General features: G+C 40.4%; 2 protein-coding genes and 1 pseudogene across 6 annotated transcripts in view; 2 read left to right on the top strand and 1 right to left on the bottom strand.

Annotated features, from left to right (window-relative positions):
* The window catches only part of WDR59 (WD repeat domain 59), a 136,773-nt gene that overhangs the window by 36,546 nt on the left and 78,500 nt on the right, over positions 1-21,727 (top strand). For 4 of the 5 annotated variants that reach the window (XR_008552424.1, XR_005126058.2, XM_054696996.1 and 1 more), the window contains 7 exons: positions 2,422-2,510; positions 5,520-5,636; positions 13,809-13,886; positions 15,956-16,112; positions 18,149-18,228; positions 19,238-19,370; positions 19,499-19,623. Coding sequence is in view for 3 of the 5 variants with exons in the window: in XM_054696996.1 (XP_054552971.1) it covers positions 2,422-2,510; positions 5,520-5,636; positions 13,809-13,886; positions 15,956-16,112; positions 18,149-18,228; positions 19,238-19,370; positions 19,499-19,623 (779 nt within the window). In the remaining 2 variants the exon portion in view is untranslated. The remainder of the gene's footprint in view (positions 1-2,421; positions 2,511-5,519; positions 5,637-13,808; positions 13,887-15,955; positions 16,113-18,148; positions 18,229-19,237; positions 19,371-19,498; positions 19,624-21,727) is intronic. The other variant, XM_054696997.1, reaches the window with a different exon arrangement.
* LOC119250146 (reactive oxygen species modulator 1-like) lies at positions 8,350-8,610 on the bottom strand. The gene has a single exon (XM_037517858.1). It carries the CDS (start codon positions 8,608-8,610, stop codon positions 8,350-8,352), a length of 261 nt encoding a protein of 86 aa, XP_037373755.1.
* Positions 20,554-21,492, top strand: LOC119249076 (U6 snRNA-associated Sm-like protein LSm3; annotated as a pseudogene).

Here is a 21,727-nt window from a genome sequence, read left to right as displayed (position 1 = left end):
AATAACCACATGATTCTTTTCTCTCATGTACCTGCGTATTCATTTGAAAGGCCTTTGGCATCAGGACAGCATTAAGCAGCTGGGTTCTCTGTTGTGTGTGATTAGGGACCATATCTGTCTTGCTCAGTGCTATAGACCAAGGCCACCATTTGTGACTGACCTGAGGGAGGAGATGCTTTGTAAATGTTGGTTCCATGGACACAGGAGTCAAGTCCTGTGTCTCCGCTAAGTGCTTAACAATTTATCCATCTGGTTCCCCCCCACACACACTCACTCACACATTTTTAGATGCTTATGATCTGAGACGGAGACACCCCCCGCCCCCAGACATGATTGCCGAGGACATCCAACAGAATAAAAATACAAACAGCCTATATCTTCCTCAGTCATGTTCCCCTGATTTTGTTGTTTCCATGAGCCAGTTTCTAAGTCAGAGTGGTCATAAAGGAACCCTAAGAAGAAAGATAGTTCTTTTTTCCATTTATTCTAATTGCTTTCTTTTCTGAGATCTTCTAAGAAGTAGTGGTAGGAGACTTCTTTCCTTTTGGCACTTCAGTGAGGTTTTCAGTGGTGGCAAAACTGCACTGGGAGTAGCTAGGCAAAGCACAGGCTTGTGGACCTTTAAGAGCTGCTTACGCTAACTTTCCCTGGGGTTGCAGCCTTGGATACTGCTGCGTCCCAGAGCCCATGTCCCCATCTCTTGAGAGCACATTGTTTGTACCTTTGGGAGTAGGAGTTGGTCAGAACATGCCCCCTGAGAACTCTTATGGTGGGACCCCTGTTTGATCCTGGTGACATGATCTTAGTAAAGCTGGTCAAATTAGGGGATTCCCAGGATCCTTTGGGAAGCTTCATGTTCTGTGGGACCTCCCACAGGGAGAAGTGTCATTTCTTGAAACTGTTAAAGCTCCTGCCTCTGTCAGGAGGAAAAGGAGCAGGCTCTTGGCACTTTCTTCTGTAGCTGATACCCTTTCTTGCAAAGACGCTGGGTCTCCTATTCACTACTTTCCTCCATCTTCAGGGGTCTCCACCTTTCATTCTTAGATGACTTAAGATGTCCTAGATTTCAAGAGGTGCTAACCCAAACCAAGCAAAGATAAGTTCTGGGTCTTAATTCTGTTTCCTAATTGATTCTAACTCCTTGCTTTAACATCACATTCTTCAATCTTCTTGGATCAAGTTGCTCTCCAGAGCTCTGGATCTACTGCAGTATCCCCATGATAAACACACCCAAAGGGAGAGGTGTTAAAGCAAAAGCAGCTTGTGTAGTGTGAGCAAGGATCAGAAGAGGTAGGAAGGAGAACTACGGTTTGGTTCTGGTGTAGTTTAAGTGACTTGATTATTTTTTTTTTATTTATTTTATTTTATTTTTTAGAGGCATGCTTTATTTGTTTATTTTGTTTGTTTGTTTTGTTTATACATGCACTGGGTACAGTCAGAAGCGCGGGAGGGTGAGAGAATTCACCAGAGCGGGGAGCAGAGCAGACAGAAGGACTGAAGTACACTGCTGAGGGGAGCAGCGGGCGGCAGGAGAGGTCTGCGCGCCATGTGGGACCCTCCTCCGGTGGCCGGGGAGCAGCCGGGGATCGAACCGGCGCTGTAGAGGCTGAGCACAGCTTCGTAACCCAGCGCTCAACCGCTGCGCCACCGGGGAGGCCCAGTGACTTGATTATTTTTAAGATTGGCTCTAAGTACTGTTGTGTCCCAGTTTTCTACTTCTAAGCCCCTCTGGCATCTTAACTGATTCCTCCTCTCTTAAGTGGCTCTTTCACCATCACTGTGATCTTGTGTTGGCATTGCGGGAAGAAGACTGAATTCACACAGTACCACTGGTGATCCCTTTCCCGACTCTTTGTAGGGCCAGTGGCCATCTGTGACTGCTGATGGGGGATGAGGGGTGTGCACACATTACTTCCTGAGGGCAGAATTGGAGCACTATTGGGGCTATTCTGCTGGTGAGCTTTAGCTAGTCTACTTTTTAAAGAGCATGTCTCCAAAAAACGTGGGAGGGAGCAGGCATTGAGTGAGACTCTCCTGACTGGCAGCACAGCTTGGTTTTTGGAGATGATGAAGAGCTTGGTGGTATGATGAGTCAATTACCAACCCGCAGCGCCATGCTGAACTCCTTCCCCTCTGTAAGAAAGTACATTTCCCTGCTGAGTCTACATACAGGTAACCTGTAGACTTTTTTCCCTAAGCGAGATTATTCCCTCAATTAGGTGACTCTAATACTGTTCCTGAGTGTTAATTCATTTACTTTTTGGCTTCATTTTCTCATTAATGGTGGAGTTGGTATAGTCATAGACACTTGAAATGTTCTGTGCTTATGCGGCCAGAACTCATTATCCAGCTCCCCTGGATGTGCTCTGGTTCCGAAAGCACTCAGGGCAGCAGCTTTCTTCCCCTGATTTTTCTTTGCAGCGGGTGCCTCCCAAGTTAAATGGAATAAAAAAAATGCTAATTGTCTGGCCACCAGTCATGACGGGGATGTGCGGATATGGGACAAGCGGGTGAGTAATCTCCTTTCCTACTGGTTGGTCTGTAGTCCTTGCCGCCAGAGAGTATGAAGAGAATGTCAAGAGTCCAGGATACCCTGTACAGCCTGGTCAATTGCCATGCTAAGTTCACAGTGCCAGATGACATTTGATTCCCCATCGAATTGATGTTGAGGGGAGGGAGGGCAATGAGGCATTATGATCCGTGGTGAAAGAAATAAACTTGGCCTGACCTAAATTAGAGTCCCATTTTGCTGCCTCCTAATTATGTTAGCAGGTAAGCCACTAAAGTTCTTCAAGCCTCAGTTTCCTTTGTTCAAAGTAAAGATATAATAGTGTAATGTTGAGATCAAATCTAGGAGACCAGACACTATTCTAGAATAGTCAGCGGGCTTCTTAACCCCTGCCGCAGGTTCAAAGTAAAAACTTGTTCTAGGACATGCAGCATCCTGATTACTTCTGGTATGAATCACTGAGGTGGGGTGCCTCAGTACACACAAGGCCTTCCTTAGAGAGTCTAGCTGTCTCATTGGCCTCTGACATGCCTACAGATCATATATTCTCATTGCAGTAGCCCATGTAACTAATAGACCTGAGAGAGGTGCAGGCTCCTAGACTGTGGCAGAGGAAAATCTGTCAGAAGTTTGCTGAGGAAATTGAGATGCAGGAAAAAGACCTCCCCTGCATCTAACTGCCTGGGACTGGGTAGTGATGGCAGAACAGTCAACTTCTTTGAAATCTGGGGTGTGTGTCTGCTCTGTTAATAACGAGAACTTCTGGGGGCCTCCCTCATGGTGCAAGGGGTTAAAACTCAGCACTAAGAAGGTATCTGCAGCCACTGCAGCATGAGTTCGATCCCTGACCAAGGAGGTAAGCCACATGGCGAGCAGACCTCTACTGACTCGCCGGCTGCTCCCCTCAACAGTATATTTCAGTGGATCTGCTGTTCTGCTCCCCACTCTGTCTCTGGTGAATCCTCTTACCCCACACACCTCTGGCCTGTATCCCAGTTCTTGTATGTATAAATAAATAAATCTTTTTAAAAAACTGAGAACTTCTGCTCAGATGAGTTATAATATTGGTCATATTTTCACTTCTCTGGTCATATTTGGCTCTTTCTAGTGTCAAAGCAAAGCAGAACTGATGGCAGCAAGCATTAGAGGCTTCAAAGAGTGTTATCATTGGTAACCTTGGCTTTTCACCTGAATTCATGGATGCCTGATGATGCTAACATTTACTATGCATGGGCATTGTTCCAAAATCTCTGTATATTCATTTCTCTTTATACTAACCTTTACACTAGTTGCTATTATTATCCCCATTCTGCAGATGAGTAAAAAGACTCAACAGCTTGTTGCTGGGATTTGAGCTCAGGAAGCTGGTTCTGGAGGTTGCACTCTTAGCCTCATTGTAGAAAATAAAAAAAGAGAGTATAAAAATCATAGTATTACACAGAGACAAGTACTGACATTTTGGTGTTTTCTTACTCCTTTTTTTTAAAAACTATTTTAATCTTATGTATATAGCTATGTGTGCTTTTTTTTTCCTTTTTAATTTAACATTGTAACAGATGCATTTTCTTTAGGTTACAGGTCTTTTTTAGGTATAACTCTCGGTGGCCATAGCATATTATGTCAGATTTAGCCATACTATAAATGATTCTGAAAATTTTTTAAAAAGATTTATTTATTTATTTATACAAGCACTGGGTACAGTCAGAATCGCGGAAGGGTGAGAGAATTCACCAGAGCCAGAGCGGGGAGCAGAGCAGGCAGAAGGACCGAAGCACACTGCTGAGGGGAGCGGGCAGCAGGAGAGGTCTGTGCGCCATGTGGGACCCTCCTCCGGTGGCCGGGGAGCACCCGGGGATCGAACCAGCGCTGCAGAGGCTGCAGGCAGCTTCGCAACCCAGCGCTCAACTGCTGCGCCACCGGGGAGGCCCAAGATTTATTTTTTTTAATTTATATATACAAGAACTAGAGTGTAGGCCAGAAGTGTGGGGGGTGAGAGGATTCACCAGAGACAGAGTGGGAAGCAGAACAGATGAACCTACTGAAATACACTGCTAAGGGGAGCAGCAGGGGAGTCAGGAGAGGTCTACTGCACCATGTGGGTTAGCTCTTTGGCTGGGGATCAAACTAATGCCTCAGTGCTGGCCATAGCTTCATAGCATTGAGACTAACCCCTTCACCACCAGGGAGGCTCCTGATTCTGAAGTTTAATTATTCTTCACTTATTGGTTGTTTTGTTTCAGGTTTTCTAATGTTCCAAATAACAACAGAATGAACATCTTTTGTAGCTAAATCTTTTCATGAATCTAGAATCTTCTCTTAAGAAAGGAAGATTTTGTCTCTTGATAAATATTGCCAATGTTTCTGCTCAGAAAGGTTTTAATTTTTCAAATATATACCTCAGTGGCAAAAGCAGCCTCACTGAATTGAGTATTATTTATAAATACCTTCTTTTTTTTTTAATTAATTAATTAATTTATTTATTTATACAAGCACTGGGTACAGTCAGAAGTGCGGGAGGGTGAGAGAATTCACCAGAGCCAGAGTGAGGAGCAGAGCAGGCAGAAGGACTGAAGTACACTGCTGAGGGGAGCAGCGGGCGGCAAGAGAGGTCTGTGCAACATGTGGGACCCTCCTCTGGTGGCCGGGGAGCAGCCGGGGATTGAACCGGTACTGCAGAGGCGCGGGCAGCTTCGCAAACCAGCGCTCAACCGCTGCGCCACCGGGGAGGCCCTTATAAATACCTTCTAATTTGATAACTTAAAAAATCTTGTGCCCTTCACTCAAACTGTGTCTGGGGCTGGAGTGGAAAGAAATTAGGCTCCCAGCCCTTTATATAGAGCACATGTAGAGAGACGGATGGTGTTTTGTTATTGTTGTTTTGTTTGCTTTAACAAAACAAAGTGGAGTTTTGGGGGGAGAGGGTGTCTGGTAATAATTTTGTATCCCCACTCCGCACCCAGCTGACTGTTCAGGCGCTAATTGACAACACTCCGTGCTGATCCCATTGCAGAAACCCAGCACAGCAGTGGAATATTTAGCAGCTCACCTGTCCAAAATCCATGGCTTGGACTGGCACCCAGACAGTGAGCACATTCTTGCTACCTCCAGTCAAGACAACTCTGTCAAGGTGAGTGGCACCCACACAGGCAATTGTGGGGGCTGTGTTAGGGAGCATCAGGGATGCATGCGAGCACTTTTTCAGAAGGAAAGCACAGCACGTTGAGTGCAGAATGCTTCTTAGGGCCCCGGCCAGTGCACCTGGTTTTGTACACCAGCAGGAATGATCTAGCAAATATGTCTAGGGCATATCTCCTAGAATTGGCTCAGGGTTTTCTTTTTTCCCCTCTGTAAGAGGAAGTCAGAAACAAAAGCATTTAGAAAGGAAAAGAAGTTTTCTTGCAAAGAAATTGCCAGGAAGTCAGTTTCAGTCCTCACTCCTCTCAAGACAACAACACAACAACTATATAAATAAAGAAGAAAAGCCTTTTCTCCTTTCATAAAATTAAAGTTGCCAAATTCACAACTAGTCTGTCTGCGGTAGAAAAACAGCAGTTTTCTCACATAATGATCGTTTCTGCAGAAGTTATGACCTCTTCAATCATCACCGTGGCAGGAGTCGGGTAGAGTTGTTTTCTTAAAGAGTGTCTCACTTGCAGGAATTGCCGAAGGGTTTCTGTGTTTCAGTGACCCTGTTTTTGGTGGTTTATCTCAGAATGCAGTGTTCCTTGTTTTTCCTCTCTGGCTGTGGGATATGATGTGTACCCTGTTCAAAGGCTACAGGACAAAGAGTCAATCTTGCTCCATAGTTCCTCCTTGGGGTCACGTCTCTGCCCTTAAGGACAGAGATTTGACCACAGAAGTTTGTTTAGCAATTTTGTGATTCAATATCATTAGTTTTAATGTTTTGTTTTATTTACATAGGCACACACAACATCTTTTTACATGGTTAGCAAAACTGGAATCATACACTTAGGTTTACAAGTTAACTTCTGCCTTGAGGTTTGTAAATCCCCTAGGATTGTGAAATATTTATTTGTGCCGAAAGGAGTTGGCTGGTTTGTCCCCATGCCCCCATTCAGCTTGCCTCCCAAGTTCAGAACCAGAAAGCATCCAATGTACCACCTTCTCTTTTGAGGTCCGTAAGTTTGTCAGTGTTCAGAGACATCTTTACTACCTTTGGGACTGGGATTCCATAAGTAATAAGGCAGGTAACAGGCCAAGTTCCACATGTGAGATGCTACTTGTTCTTATTTAGCTTACATGGTAAATGAGATTTCTGGCATGGTGTTTGATTTCTTCCATTCTATCCTGGTAGGAAGGAAGAGAATTTTTAATTGATTGTCTATGAATAACACAAATCATAGAGGCACTTTGTATCATATTCAGAATTATTTTTAGTAATTTGCCGATAAGGATCAATATGTCATTCTCTCCCTCCAGAGTCATTTTCTTAAGTTTACCTGATAGTTTTTAGCTTATCATTTATAGTAGTAGTTTTTACTATTTTTATTTTATGAATTCAGAAAGGCCAACTGAAATAAGAAACTGTTGAATGAAGGTTTAATTTCAGTTTGTAAATTGTTAAACTGTAAAACTGTTCAATTGCCCATCACAGCTAGATCAAGAAGAAAGAGAAGAAATTTTCTTAAATTGCCATTAAAAATAGAACATTAACCATAACAAATTGAGTTCATGTCATTTTAGATAATTATTTTTTCCCTTGATCTTTGGTTAAGCAGTATGTTTTGCAAACTTGCCTTCTTCTAAACTACAAGCCCCGGAAATCCAAACTTGGTCTCTTGATATGTTCTGACAGATATGCCTGCCTATGTGTCAAGGTTAGCCTTACTGAGAATCCTGTTCCCATGAGGCCGTTCTCTGTGATAGCAATAGTCAAGACTGTTGACATAGATCACCAGAAACCTTCCTTTCACATCTATAGCTTGAAGCAGGGCCCCTTCCGTAGTGTTGAGAGAAAAGCAGAAATCACCAATGGCTGGGAGGATGGCATGACTCTGCTTAATTTACTCTGATAACCAACTCTATAAGATTGAACAGGGAAGCCCTCCATTCACAGATGACATGTAATCATTTCTTTAGACTTCATTAGTGATGCCTTGAGAATAAGAGCATGTTATGAACAGGGAGGACTTTGTTAAATCTTCAGGGTCCTCTAATTTATCCCATAAATCGTGTAATTGTTAATCCATGAGCACATTTAAATCTAGGAACAAAATCTTTTTTCGAAAGTACTAATTTTGTTAATAATTATCATGTTAGTCTTTGTAAATGAACATAATATACTCTGTCCAACCTGAAAAGTAAACAATTACTGAAATGCATTCATATTAATTTTGCTTATGTGTAATTAACCTAAATAAGTTGAACTTCTCTTTGATTTGATAATTTTTCATATATAGTGGGTTTGATAACAGGGAATTCACAAAGCTAATTAAAAATCTGGAGGATGCCAAGCATACCTAATTATTTCTAGTATCCCTTCTTTTATAAATTGAAGGAGAAAATTATAGTTTACCCTGTGGCCGTCTGGGAAACCAAAAGCAGTTTAAATTTGGAAAGGACAACTTAATAATTTCAGTATTTTGGATTTGACCAAAAAAAAAAAAAAAAAGGTTTAGAAGAACACAGACAGAGCTTAAAAGCCCAAAGATAAGAAATTATTATTGTCTATATTTGATATGGAATAAAAATAAATAGAGCAGTAAGTAATTATTAGGAACCAATCATAGTTTTTTTTTTAACTCAAAGATTTGTTTTATTATTGAATATGGGCTGGGACTATGGGAGGGGGTAGATGTAGTAGGCAACAACTGCCCTGCTTAACATTGGATGCCCATCCCGACAGCCATGAATGTGCCAAAGGTGCCGCCACTCAGCATCATGGTTTTCCCGATGATGCCCCTCAGCTCCCGACCCTGCATTCCGATCATTAGACAGGAAAAGGTGCTGAATAGCGCCCCAGCTGCCATGCCCATGGCGCCACCCATTACAAAGCCCATCTTCATGTGGTGGAAGCAGCTTGGCTGGGACTGTCCGTAGGGACCCACGGCCACAGGTATCTCACTTGCGGCCTTGGTCATTGAGCTACTCAATCATAGTGCTTTTTAAAGCACTTTTTAAAAAAATTATTCAAGAGCATAATGAAAACTACCAACAACAGAGTATTTTGGTGAGATAAGGAACCTCCACTCTTCAGGAGTAGAATAGCTGACCTTTGTGCAGAAATCAGTTGCCATTTAAACAGAAAGAACTCTCAAATTTTAGTTTTATCCTTTCTATCATTTATATAACATTTTTTTGGGAAAAAATTTTCACAAACCCTTTTCCATCTTATAGAAAAATCTATCCACATTCAGCCCACTTGGTCAAAATGTAGTGTTTTTTTTTGTTCTATCAAAAAACTTTTTATTTGAAGATATTATAAAACACCATACATGGGCTCACACCTGCTATAATTTACAAACGTCTTTGAAATTGTCTTTTAGTCTTGCACAACCACTTGTACTACATGATAGAGTTACCTTTTTTCTCTTTAATGAGCTAGAAACAAATGCATTGTGTTATATCTCCATACAACATAGGTGTACTTTACATTCTTAAAGTAAGAAGACAAGAATATGTATACTATTATGGTAAAAAAGGAATTATAAATCCTTTATATTTCATTAGAAATATAAATCAATTCTGTAAATATATTCAGTACTTTGTCTTTGAAAGTATAAAATAAGAAACAAGGTTTATGTTAATTGTTTCATAACTCAATTTTCAAAGAATACTATATATCTTTTTTTTTAAAAAAAAAAAGATTTATTTTTACACAAGAGCTGGAGTACAGGCCAGAGGTGCAGGAGGGTGAGAGGATTCACCAGAGACAGAATGGGGAGCAGAACAGGCAGACAACTGAAACACACTGCTGAGGGGAGCAGCGGCCGAGACAGGAGAGGTCTGCCACGCCATGTGGAAATCTCCCTGGCTGGCCGGGAATCGAACCTGTTCTGCAGAGGCTGCAGACAGCTTCACAGCGCTGCACTCAATCTGATGCGCCACTGGGGAGGCCCTCTTTATATCTTATGTAGAAGTCTTCCAGATACTCAAAACTCATTTGTTAATCAACTGAATTTGGTATTAGTCCAAGGTCTTTAAGTGTCTTGAAATTATTAAGTTGATTTACCACAGAGAAACAAAGTTGATAGCAATAGTTAGCAAGGTACTAGACATATTTACCCTGATACTCTAATGGAATAGCTAAGTTCTTACGATTTTCAGTATTTTAAGAAGTTCTTGAGAACAAATTTTTAAAGGAACCAATTATTGTTACTCAGTTTAGTTTAACATGTAATTTTTTGCATTTTTATAATTTTAAACATTCTGTGGAAATGATGATGATAACTTCACGCAAAGAGCTTATCCAATTTAGGAAGTTTCAATTAATTAAGCTTTCCATGAGAATATAAACCCAAGTCTTACAGTGTAATAAAGTTAGGAAAAGACAGCCAGTTACTCATAACCAAATTTACCAAACTAGTCTAGTTTTTCCAGGGGTTTATCTTTATTAGGAATATTACCTAATTTTTCTATATTTATCTACTAAGCTTTTTTAAACCTTTATAAAACTTGTTTAAAAGCACTGGGATTTTCTTTTATTTATTTTTTCCTCTATACTGTTGTGAGGTTTCTTATTTTGTGATCTGGCATCCAAGGCTACTAGTTTAACCCCCTGCTAGTTTTCCCCTTCTACAACTTCAACAGACATGTGAGGCTTTCTTTAGAGCTACATATCTAAAACCACAGAAAACTTGCATGCATTTTCTTTTTAGAAATTCTTGAGTTTTCTTAAGTTTAGCAGCATGATTATTAGTCTCCATAGTGAATCAAAATAGGGAACTGTGTTAAATTCAACAGATCTTATTATCTAATTCACTGATTTTTAAAAAGAAGTAGGCGAAGGTACACCGTTTGTTTGCTAAGGAATTGAGCATGCCCCTTCCCATACTCACACAAGGAAGAAGATAATCAAATTCTCAAGCAAACTTAGGGACTCCGTGGGAGTTTAGGGCTAGCTTTTTATCTATTCATTATGTGCTGTGTTCTGTAATACTCATTCATACTGGTTGTGAATTAGGGGAACAGTTTTAAGATTTGTTAGCACCTTCTTGTTGGCACATTGAATAACCCTTTACATTTCAACTTGGCTCATTTATGTATTTCTTTAGGACATTCCACTGTTCTTTTGAAGGAGGAGTAAAATAAATTATCCACTTAGACCTCCTTAGATTTTTCAGAAGGTAATGAATCTCTAGGCCCATCAGAAGTGATCTTTGCCATTCCTATTTCTGTTTAAGCTCAGCCACACAATTATACAAACCAGCAAAATCTTAGTGAAATATCTTTTTTTTTTAAGATTTATTTTAGTTATTTATGCATAAAACTGGGGTATAGGCCAGAGGTGTGGGAGGTAAAAAGATTCACCAGAGATGGAGTAGGGAGCAGAACAGGTAGATCTACTAAAATACACTGCTGAGGGGAGCAGCAGGCAAGACAGGAGAGGTCTGCTGTGCTGTATATGGGTCATCTCCCTGGCCAGGGATCGAACTCAGGCCTTACCTGTGATAGCATGACAGTGCTGAGACTTAGCCCCTCCGCCACCAGGGAGGCGCACGAAGTGTTGTTTCTTTGGTGTAAAACCATTTTAAAACATTTTGAATATTTTAAAATTTGGTGAGAGGTCATTCTGTCCAAATAGATGTTCTATAGTGTATTCAAATGGCAGATTTTTTATAACCAATTAAAACTCTGAAAGTTTTGAAACTAAGAGAGTATCAATGTGGGTCAGCCATAGGCTCTGAAAGAATTGTAATTATAAAAGGCCGTTATGAAAGTTAGTTTTGTTAATTGGGGAAGGAGACGGTCTTTCTTGAATTTGTGGCTTGTTGGCCACCCTTTTCAAATATTGCTTCTGTTCCAGTCTCTCTTTACTTTCCTCTGGAACAGTAATTCTAATCTGCTAGACTTTTTTCATTTCATTGCACATATTCTTGTATGTTTCTATATTTTCCATCCTTTTCTTTTGCTTTAGTTTGGGTATTTTCATATGAATTATCTTATATTTTACTATTTCTGTCATATCTATTTTGTTCCTAAATGTAACAGTTTATTTCAGTTATTGTACAGTTTAATCCTCAAATTTTTTAATAATTTTCAGTCAGAATTTTCCATTTGGGTTTTTGAAACCTTGCATGCATTTTTCAGCATCAAGAAAATTCTTTATCGGGCCTCCCCTGGTGGCGCAGCGGTTGAGCACTGGGTTGCGAGGCTGCCCGCAGCCTCTGCAGCGCCAGTTCAATCCCCGGCCACCAGCAAGGGTCCCACAAAAAAAAAAAAAAAAAAAAAAAAAAATTCTTTATCATGCCCTTTCCAGTCACTACCTCTCCTTAGGCATACCTATTAATCTGACTATTCTCACCAGTGGTTAGTTTTGCTTGCTCTTTATCTTCATATCAATAGAATTTTCAGTACTCTAGTGTCTGTCTTCTTTCACCTACCCTAATATGTATGTTATAAATGTCAGTCATCTGTTTGTTACTTGTGTCATAGTCTCTGTATCATACATGTCTCGGCACATTCTCCTGTTAATGAGCATGTGGTGTGTTTTCAGTTTGTGACTATTATGAATAGAAGAAGTTACTCACGTTCTTTCATGTCTTTTAGATGACACTAGACTCCTTTCTCTTGAGAAGTAGGGTTCCTGGGGCATGGGACAGCATATATTTAGCCTTGGTAGGTAAGGTCAACCAGCTTGTCTAAAGTGGTTGTACCAACTATTTGAGTTCTCATTGCCCCATATCCATTCTACCCTTGGCATTGGAAAACTTTTTTCTCTCACTTGAAAAAAAATTACCATTCAGACTTTTTTGGGGAGGGTGTATAGTCCCCTGAAATGTAACACATGCCATGTTCCATGTAATCACCACCTCAATCATGATACAGAACAGTTCCATCACCCTGAAGAATTACCTCCTGCTGCCCCAAACCTAACTGCTGGCAACTGCTGATCTGTTCTCCATCACTATAATTTTGTCTTTTTGAGAATGTCATTTAAGTGGAATCATGTAGTACATAACCTTTTGAGGTAGGCTTCTTTCACGTGGCATAATGCCATTAAAGATTCATTCAAGTTATTTCAAGAATCAATATTTCATATGCTTTTTTATCACTTAATAGTAATCCACCATATGGATCTACTACAATTTATTATCTTTTGACCCATTGAAGGACATTTCAACAATTTTTAGCTTTTGGTTACTGTGCATAGAGCTGCTTTATATATCATCTATAGGTTTTCTGTGAATGGAAGTTCTCGGTTTTCTAGGATAAATATGTAGGAGTGGGACTTCTGAATCATATGGTATTTGTATGTTTAACTTTTTAAGAAACTACCGGGTTGTTTTCCAGAGTGACTCCTGTCATCTATTTTTGGAAATTATTTTTTTTTGGAAGTTTTGTCTTAATACCTGCATAATTTAGAGTTTCTGTCTTGGTTTTTCTGCCTTTGGTGTTCTGCCATTTTCCAACTTTCGTTATAGATGGGCCAGCTCTAATGTAGTCGCTTCTCTATTAAAAACCACAGCATCTCTAGTGTAGAGTTGTTACCTGGCTCACCTTTGTTACTGTCCACCTCCTTCCAAACCTCCCGTGCTGGAGTGGACAAATGGGCCTGTACCTGAGCGGGTCAGGACCCAAGTGTCATGTATCCATCTTTGTGCTATTGTGACCCTGGGCAAGTTATATCATGTAATAATTTGGCCTTTAAATTTGAAAAAGAGATTAGTACCTATTCTGTAGTTATTGTAAAGATTAAATGGGATAAAAAATTTAAATCTCAAAGCATTTGTCTGAAATGCAGTAAGTAGTGCATTCCAACTGTTGTTATTAGAAGTATTATCCCACATGTTGTAAAAGTGATACAGGATGAAAACAAGTCTCTCTTACTTCTCAACTACAAAGGTTGTTTACTAGGCCTGCCGACAGTGATCCGCCCCAGTGGCAGTCTTCATGAAGTCTGGGAATTATCCTGTGTAAGTGTGAGCGGGAGGTTTTCTTTGTGTCTCTGCCACGGTAGCATGGCTATGGGGTGACTAAAACGCACTATTGAAATGTATCTTTAGAGGACACAAAGCAGTGAGTTCGAAGGCTTTGCTTATTTCAATAGTTGAGGGTTGCTTTTTTTTTTTTTTTAATGGCATTTATTTCACTGATGACCCCGCTTGCTTTCTTGCAGTTCTGGGATTACCGCCAGCCTCGGAAATACCTCAACATTCTCCCTTGCCAGGTGCCTGTCTGGAAGGCAAGATACACTGTGAGTAAGAGACCTATGTCTTGCTGGGAAACTTCATCTTGGTCTTTCATTAATAAAGGGCTATGGGACATTTTCTCTTAGAGACGATTTTCTCTTTCTGTCTTGGTTTAAGGGCTGGGGGAGAGGTGGTAATAATGACATAAAAGCTGTCATCTGTTTAAAAATTTGCCCTTAGTGCTGGGTAAGAATGTGTATTAGAATTGCTAACCCTAGCTAGACTGAGAAGCTCCACACTGTGGGGGTACTCTCTAACGGGAAGAGAGTAGGGAGGCAGAGGTTGAAAGGCTTATAGTCAACAGATTCAGAAGACCTGGGTTTTGGGCCTGGCTATGTCATTGAAAAATTTTTTCCAGCTCTATTAAGATATAATTGACATAACATTGTATAAGTTCATGGTGTACTTCATAATGATATGATACACTTACATATTGTAAAATGGTTGCCACTAGCACATTAACTAATACTTACATTACTTTACATAATTACCATTCCTTTTGTATAGTGAGAATATTTAAGATCTACACTCTTACCAACTTTCAACACTTACATAATATAGTATTGTTAACTACAGTCATGTGTTGTGCATTAGAGCCCCAGGACCTATACCTGAAAGTTGTAACATCTCCCCTTTTCCTTCACCCCCTCAGATGTTGTAACCACCAGTCTAGTTTATGAGCTTGACTTTTTGAGATTCCACATATAAGTGATATTTGCCTTTTTTCTATCTGATGTCTTTCACTTAGCATAATGCCTTAAGGCCCATCCTAAGTGGCAGAAATTCCTTCTTTCACATGGCTGAGTATTTATTCTCTGATGTCTCTTCTCTATAGCACATCTTTTTTACCCACTCATCTGTTGATGGACACTAAGGTTATTTCCATACCTTGGCTGTTGTGAGTGGTGCTGCAGTGAGTCACTTAACATTTGTGTGGCCTTGAGCGAGCCTCTTGATGTTTTAAAACAATTTCTTATGACTACGAGTAAAAATTTTTCCTATGTCTTCCTTTTTTTAAAAGTTGTGATAGAACTCACCATTTGAAAGTGCATTCAGTGGCATTTCGTGCATGTATATAATATGCCTTCCTTTTGAAAAATGGTATATGAAAACACTTTCTAAATCATAAAATGCTACAGACATAGGGGGTATACGGTTATGAATCTTGCAACAATTTTTCCATTGCCACATTGATAGCTGCTGTCTTGAGCTAATATATTTCCTTCATTGTCAATTTCAAAGAGAGCTGAGCGTAGGGATGAATGAAGCTACCGTGATGTATTAGGCTGTCACCCCGGGGCATCGGGAAGCAGAGAGGATAATCTGGGCATTAAGTGGTTTTTGCATTTGGCAGCCACTTGTCAAGAAATCAGACTTTGTTCTTATGAACTGAAATACTTCTCTAGATTAATATGTTTGCTTTAAAAATAAGCAAAAGTCTAGGAGTGCTACCTGGTAGGGATGTGAAGATAAATGTGCTCTTGGGTGCTATGGTTTATCCCATAGTAACAGAGTTTGATTATGGACTCCTCAGCTACCCAGCAGTTTGAGAGTTGATCAGTAACAGTCGGTCCTGAAACTAGAAGATTTTTCTTTGAATAGCTGTAGTAGTGGGGTAGTGGGAAGGCAATGCGTCATGCAGATGGTGTGTTCCTGGTGCGTTTCCACATGGCGAGGATTATGTTTGCTGTTCTGGGGTTTTTCCCCAGGATGCCTTGCATGCTTATTCTGGGAAATCACTCAATCAGTCTTGGAGGGAACTCATGTAGAATAGCTGGGATGTGAAACAGTGTTCCAGTGGGCAACAGTCAGCCATTTGCTTATTTTAGAACTTAAATAGTTCTTCAAGTATTTGGCTTCACTTTATTTTTTACTAGTGGTTGTCCCTTCCATAGCCAAGGAAAAGTAAAAGAAAGGTAGAAATGTGATGGTCAGTTTATGGGTATTTGGGTAACTTTTCCCCAGATGGGTTGGGGCCGCCCGTCATTTCATTTATTTTAGTTAGGAAAGGATTCCAACTTTGCTGACTCAGGATTCTGCCGTTTCTCCTTGCTTTTGCCCTTTCTTTCCATAGCCTTTCAGCAACGGATTAGTGACTGTGATGGTTCCCCAGCTGCGGAGGGAAAACAGCCTTCTCTTATGGAATGTCTTTGACCTGAACACCCCAGTCCATACCTTTGTGGGGCATGATGACGTGGTGTTGGAGTTCCAGTGGAGGAAACAGAAGGAAGGTCAGTAGGGGCGAAGACAGCCATCCGATTTCCTTCTGAGCCCTCTACCCCAACAGCCCCAGGCAGGGATGGCCATGTGGCCAGTGAGGAGAACACAGAAATAAGGGTGGGCTTTAGGAAGAGTCAGGGGCCATCTTCATTGTAGATTCTTCATTGTAGGGGGTACACAGCCACTGTTTGTCCCCAAGTTCCCTCCTCTGTGTTTAGTACAGCTTCTCTCCTACATGGAAGGGATGTAAAAGAGGTAGATAGACTTGCTGGTGGATCATTTCTAGAGCTGAAAAACTGGGGTCACTGCTTGGAAACCCTTGGTCTTAGCTAACCCTTGCCATTCTTTTGATGAGGGAGATCAAGGTCATGCGTAATACCTCTCACCGCACATTCTTAGTTCTCTTCACAGACACACGATGGTATTTTACCTCTCTCCCCTGAAGATAGGTTCTGTCCAGTGACATGCTTTGATCATGAAACAGGAACAGAAGTGACTAAGTATCTTCTGGGTTGAAGTATTAAGAACCAATATACAGTTGCATGCTCCCTTTGTCTTGGCCATGGCAACTGGCAAAATTCAGAGGAAACTGCGCCTACTGGGAATGTCTGTGAGGCAGAGCTATAGTGTGAACCTGAAATCCTTCCAATTTAAGCCACTGATATTTGGGTGGGATGTTATTGTAGCTTCATCTAGCCAGTATTCAAAAAGGCAAGTCACAAGTGTAATGGGAACACTTGGCCTCGGTTTCTCCACTAACTCACTGTGCAGATTTAGTTGAGCTCGTATTACTGTTCTGCTCTCTAGACATCTTATAGAACAGGATTATATTTCTTGTTGTTTTCACATTACAGAAGGGAACAGGGTTCAGAGTCCCAGGACTGATCTTGAGCAGACCTGGATTAGAGGAGTCGTCCTATCCCAGCTGTTGTGACCGACACACAGGATAGCTTTTGAAAGGACTCTTGATGAAGCTCTTAATTTTCCCATCTTTATTCCTTATTCTTGCTTCTAGAAACAATTTGCACGTGTGTCTTTGGCTTCTAACTTACTCTCTTGCTTTTTTGCATACAAAAATAGATGATTTTGTTTCCCCACAGTCTGGCAGGGAGAAGTTGACCAGTAGTTTTGGATTAAAAAATTTTAGCAGCCCATTTTTATTTTTCTATGTTGTCTATAAGCTGGTAGGGAAGGGGTCATTGTCCTTTGTCACCCTATTGCTTTGGACAGATCATGTTCTCTGTGGTCTCAGTTTCTCCATTTGCAAAATGAGTGAATTGGATGAAATTATTTCCAAGTTCTTTACTCTCTGAAAATGGTCATAAAGAAGATTCTAGATACATAATAATTACCCTGAAATGGCCCGATCTTTCACAAAGCTTTTTCATAAAGACCCTGAACCTTTTTAGAATAATTTCTCTTTAATAATATCTCTGTGAAAATACAATTCAGTCGGTTGAACAACATTAAAGATTGATTATTCATCTTATAAAGAGATGCATCTCTTTACCAAAAGATTTTTAAACAGTAAAATGCCATGATGGATTTAAAATAATTCTTTGTGCAAAAAAATATATACATCCTTGTCTCCTCTAGAGCATATAAAAGGAAGAACATTTGTGGAGGTGAAAGTTTAGTGTGACATTAAATCCAAGCATCACTCTTCACCTGCTAATTTGCCAATTATTTCACTTCATTTACATTTCTGCTCAAATATGACTTTCTCAGGGAGTCCTATCTAAAAATAGCTCCTCGCCAGTTTCTGTCCTCTTCTGCAGTTTTTGTTTTATAACACTCACTATTGGGCCTCTTACTGTATATGTTTTTGTTTACCTGTTTCCACCACTGGAATGTGAGAACTACAGAAACAGATTATTGGATTCATGTTGTGGTTCCTAGCACCTAGAAAAGTGCCTCACATATGGGAGATGTTCAGTACGTATTTGAATGAACAAACAAATGAATGAACCTCACTCCATTGCAGTCTATAGCAAAATTGATGTTGAATCTAGAACATTTTCCAGTTTTCTTATTTGGTGATTTCTAGGATCCAAGGACTACCAATTGGTCACGTGGTCACGGGATCAGACTTTGAGGATGTGGCGGGTGGATTCCCAGATGCAGAGGGTATGTATTCACTGTTGTTGTGAAGGAATCTAATTGGATTCACTGGAAACTTTAAAAAAAAAAAAAAGGCAAGATTTAGTATTTGTGGAAGTCAGAGGATACACAATAGACATTTAACCCATACTTGCTGGTTAACTGAGTGGCTTCTGCCATGGTGAGGCTCTGAGTTCTTCAAGAGCTAACTTCAGTGTTCAGCACTTTCAAACCAAAACCCCTTTGATGTCACTTTTTCTCCTGTTATTGGTGTAAGGTAGTATGGTTAGCACGCTGAACACTTGGCCTTTGGGTTCATTTCCTTGTCTTCTTCAAAATGGGCCAGGAAGTTCACTCTTGCCATCTGCAGTGTTCAGAGCCATCTACACCCACCAACAACTCCTATAAAGATTCTAAGTTTTGCCCCATCAATGACATTTGTTTCTTATATAAACCATAGTGGTGCCTGGCATGAACTGCTTGCATGGTCCTTCTTTGCTCTACTTCATCATAAGCTTCTGTCTTCTCATTTGATGACTGGATTCCTCGAAGTAAAATCCTGTCTCACTGTTTTGCTTCTCCCATAGTGCTCTGTCACAGCAGGTATAAAATGCTGGATAAAATTTGCAACACTGTTTAGTAGGAAGTCACTCTTGAGCATTTGGTTAGGTATCATCATTTTGGTCACATATCATTGCCTTTTTAATCTATTTTCTCCAAAAAAGTACCATTTGCTCCAAATGCTTTGTGGTTATGACATTTTTGTTTTAGCTGAATAACTCCATCAAGCCTTGGAATTTTAAATAATATTTACTTAGGCTTGTATACACTATGAACAGGATGAAAGTTTTTCAGGGTAGAAGAATAGAGTCTGTAATCCTGTATATTGGTGATGGGAAAAACCCATTTTGATTGGATCAGCTCTCGGCTGACACATCTCTGTCCTTCGTGATTCCCATTTTGAATCAGAACTCTAATCAAACTTGATCTTTTCCACTGATACTTCTAGAACTAGATCTTCTTCCCTTTGTTGCAGCTGTGTGCAAATGACATACTGGATGGTGTTGATGAGTACATTGAGAACATTTCTCTTCTGCCAGAACCAGAGAAGACTCTTCACACTCAAGATACAGATCACCAGCACAACTCAAGCCATGGAGAGGAAGAAGGTAACTGGTTAAACTGGTGTTTTTGGTGAGATGTCTCTACTTATTTTGAGTTGTGACAGATACCCCCGAACTGTTCTCTGACTCATGTACAAAAATGTTTTCCAACAATTGCACCTCCCTCCTGCTAGTCATAAAGGAAGATCCCCCTAGCAATTTCCTGGAAGAGAAGAAATCTGATCAACTGGGGCTGCCGCAGACTCTGCAGCAGGAGTTCTCCCTGATCAACGTGCAGATCCGGAATGTCAATGTGGAGGTACTCAGCTGTGAACTCGCTGATTCTCAGGCCTGCTGATGACAATTTGTGGGTGGGGACAATTCCAGCTACCAATGGGGCTAACATATAGCTTTGCTGCTCTAAATGATTAGTCTCTGCTTGTGTTTTATCTCCTTGGGTTTTTTCCTTTCTTTTTTAATTTTTAAAAATTTTTTAAAGATTTATTTTATTTATACAAGAACCGGGGTACAGGCCAGATGCACGGGAGCGTGAGAGGATTCACCAGATACAGAGTGAGGAACAGAACAGGTAGACTGATGATATACACTGCTGAGGGGAGCAGCAGGCAAGACAGGAGAGGTCTGCTCGCCATGTGGGTTGCTCCGAGGCTGGCGGGGATTGAACCGGCACTGCAGAGGCTGCGGACAGCTTCACAGCGCTGCGGTCAACCGCCTGCGCCACCTGGGAGGCCCCCTCTTTCTTTTTTAAAGATTTATTTATTTATGCATACAATAACTGGGGTGTAAGCCAGAGGTATGGAGGGTGAGAGGATTCACTGGGGTAAGTGGGGAACAGAACAGGCAGATCTACTGAAATACACTGCTGAGGGGAGCAATTGGTGAGACAGGAGAGGTCTGCTGTGCCATGTGGGTAGCTCCCTGGCCGGGGATTGAACTTGTGCTGCAGTGGCTGGAAGAGACATTAAGAGAGGAAATGTTTTGTCTGAGATCAGCAGCTATTTGGTGGAAGAGAATATTTGAATCCACTTGCCTAGTTTCCCCACACGTGTATCTTCTCTTACTGTATTCCCCCTGCCTTCTTTAGATGGCAGACCAATAAATCAAAAGAGATAAAGTTTTCTTTGATAAATTAGTTATGGTATCATCTCAGTTTATGTTCTTTGTCACTGTTGAGAATGGTGAGGATCCCTAATAACCTAGTTTAAGAAAGAGATCTTGATTCCTCTTCTAGCAGTGCTTTTTAAATATTATTTAGCTATAGTTCACATACCATGAAATTCACCGTTTAAAATATATAATTTAGTTGTGGTTAGTATATTCACAGAGTTGTGAAACCATCACCACTGTCTAATTCCAGAGCATTTTCGTCATCCCCCAAAGAAACCCTACATCCATTAGCAGTCACTTCCCGTTTCCCTTTTCCCTAGCTCCTGGCAACCACTAACTTATTCTTTGACTTTATGAATTTTCCCATGAGTATAATTTCACTTGAGCAGGACTTAACTTCTTCCTGCTTTATTTTCTCATTCAAAATAAATATAACAAGGCGGGAAAGGGCGCAGGGTTTGAAACATGGCGACGACGTGGACCGGCAACAAACTACAAACACTGTAGAAGAACCCCTGGATCTCATTAGGCTCAGCTTGGATGAACGAATTTATGTGAAAATGAGAAATGACAGAGAGCTTTGAGGCAGGTTACGTGCTTATGATCAACATTTAAATATGATATTGGGAGATGTGGAAGAAACTGTAACTACTATAGAAATTGATGAGGAAACATATGAAGAAATCTATAAATCAACAAAACGGAATATCCCGATGCTCTTTGTCCGGGGAGATGGTGTTGTTCTAGTTGCCCCTCCATTGAGAGTTGGCTGAAACAAAGAATTTATCCCATGTGGAAAATAGGAGACTTTGTGCGATTGCTCTTTAGATGTAGAAGATGCTCAGAGACACCTGCGTAAATTTTGATATTAAGAAATGATCAAGGATTCTTCCACTCCTGAAATGTGTTGATTTGCAGGTAACTCACAATTTCTTAAGCTAAATGGCATTTTTATTTTTCTCCAACCCTTCCAATAAATGTGGTCAACAAGGCCGAAAACCTTTTCAGGAGTTAATTTGCTCCAGTTGTTTTTTTCAAACACTTTTTTTTTTTGTAAAATTAAATTTGTTCCCTTTTTTATTTTAAAAATAAATAAATAAATAAATATAACAGGTTCCACAACCACACATCTTTGGGATGAAGCTTTTTAAAGTCAAAATTTCTTGAAATTACTGAATCAGTACTAGAATTAAAAATTCACTTTGAAATGAGTTGTCCAGATCTTTCAAATTCATTTTTCTTTGGAGAGGCTCCCTTCACCTAGTTACTGGGAACCTTGAGCATTCAGTAGCGTA

The sequence above is a fragment of the Talpa occidentalis genome, unplaced genomic scaffold (assembly GCF_014898055.3).
Source record: "Talpa occidentalis isolate TD23 unplaced genomic scaffold, MPIMG_talOcc4v2.1 talOcc4.17, whole genome shotgun sequence".
Lineage (NCBI taxonomy): Eukaryota > Metazoa > Chordata > Mammalia > Eulipotyphla > Talpidae > Talpa > Talpa occidentalis.
This window is presented reverse-complemented; position numbering and strand designations above follow the sequence as displayed.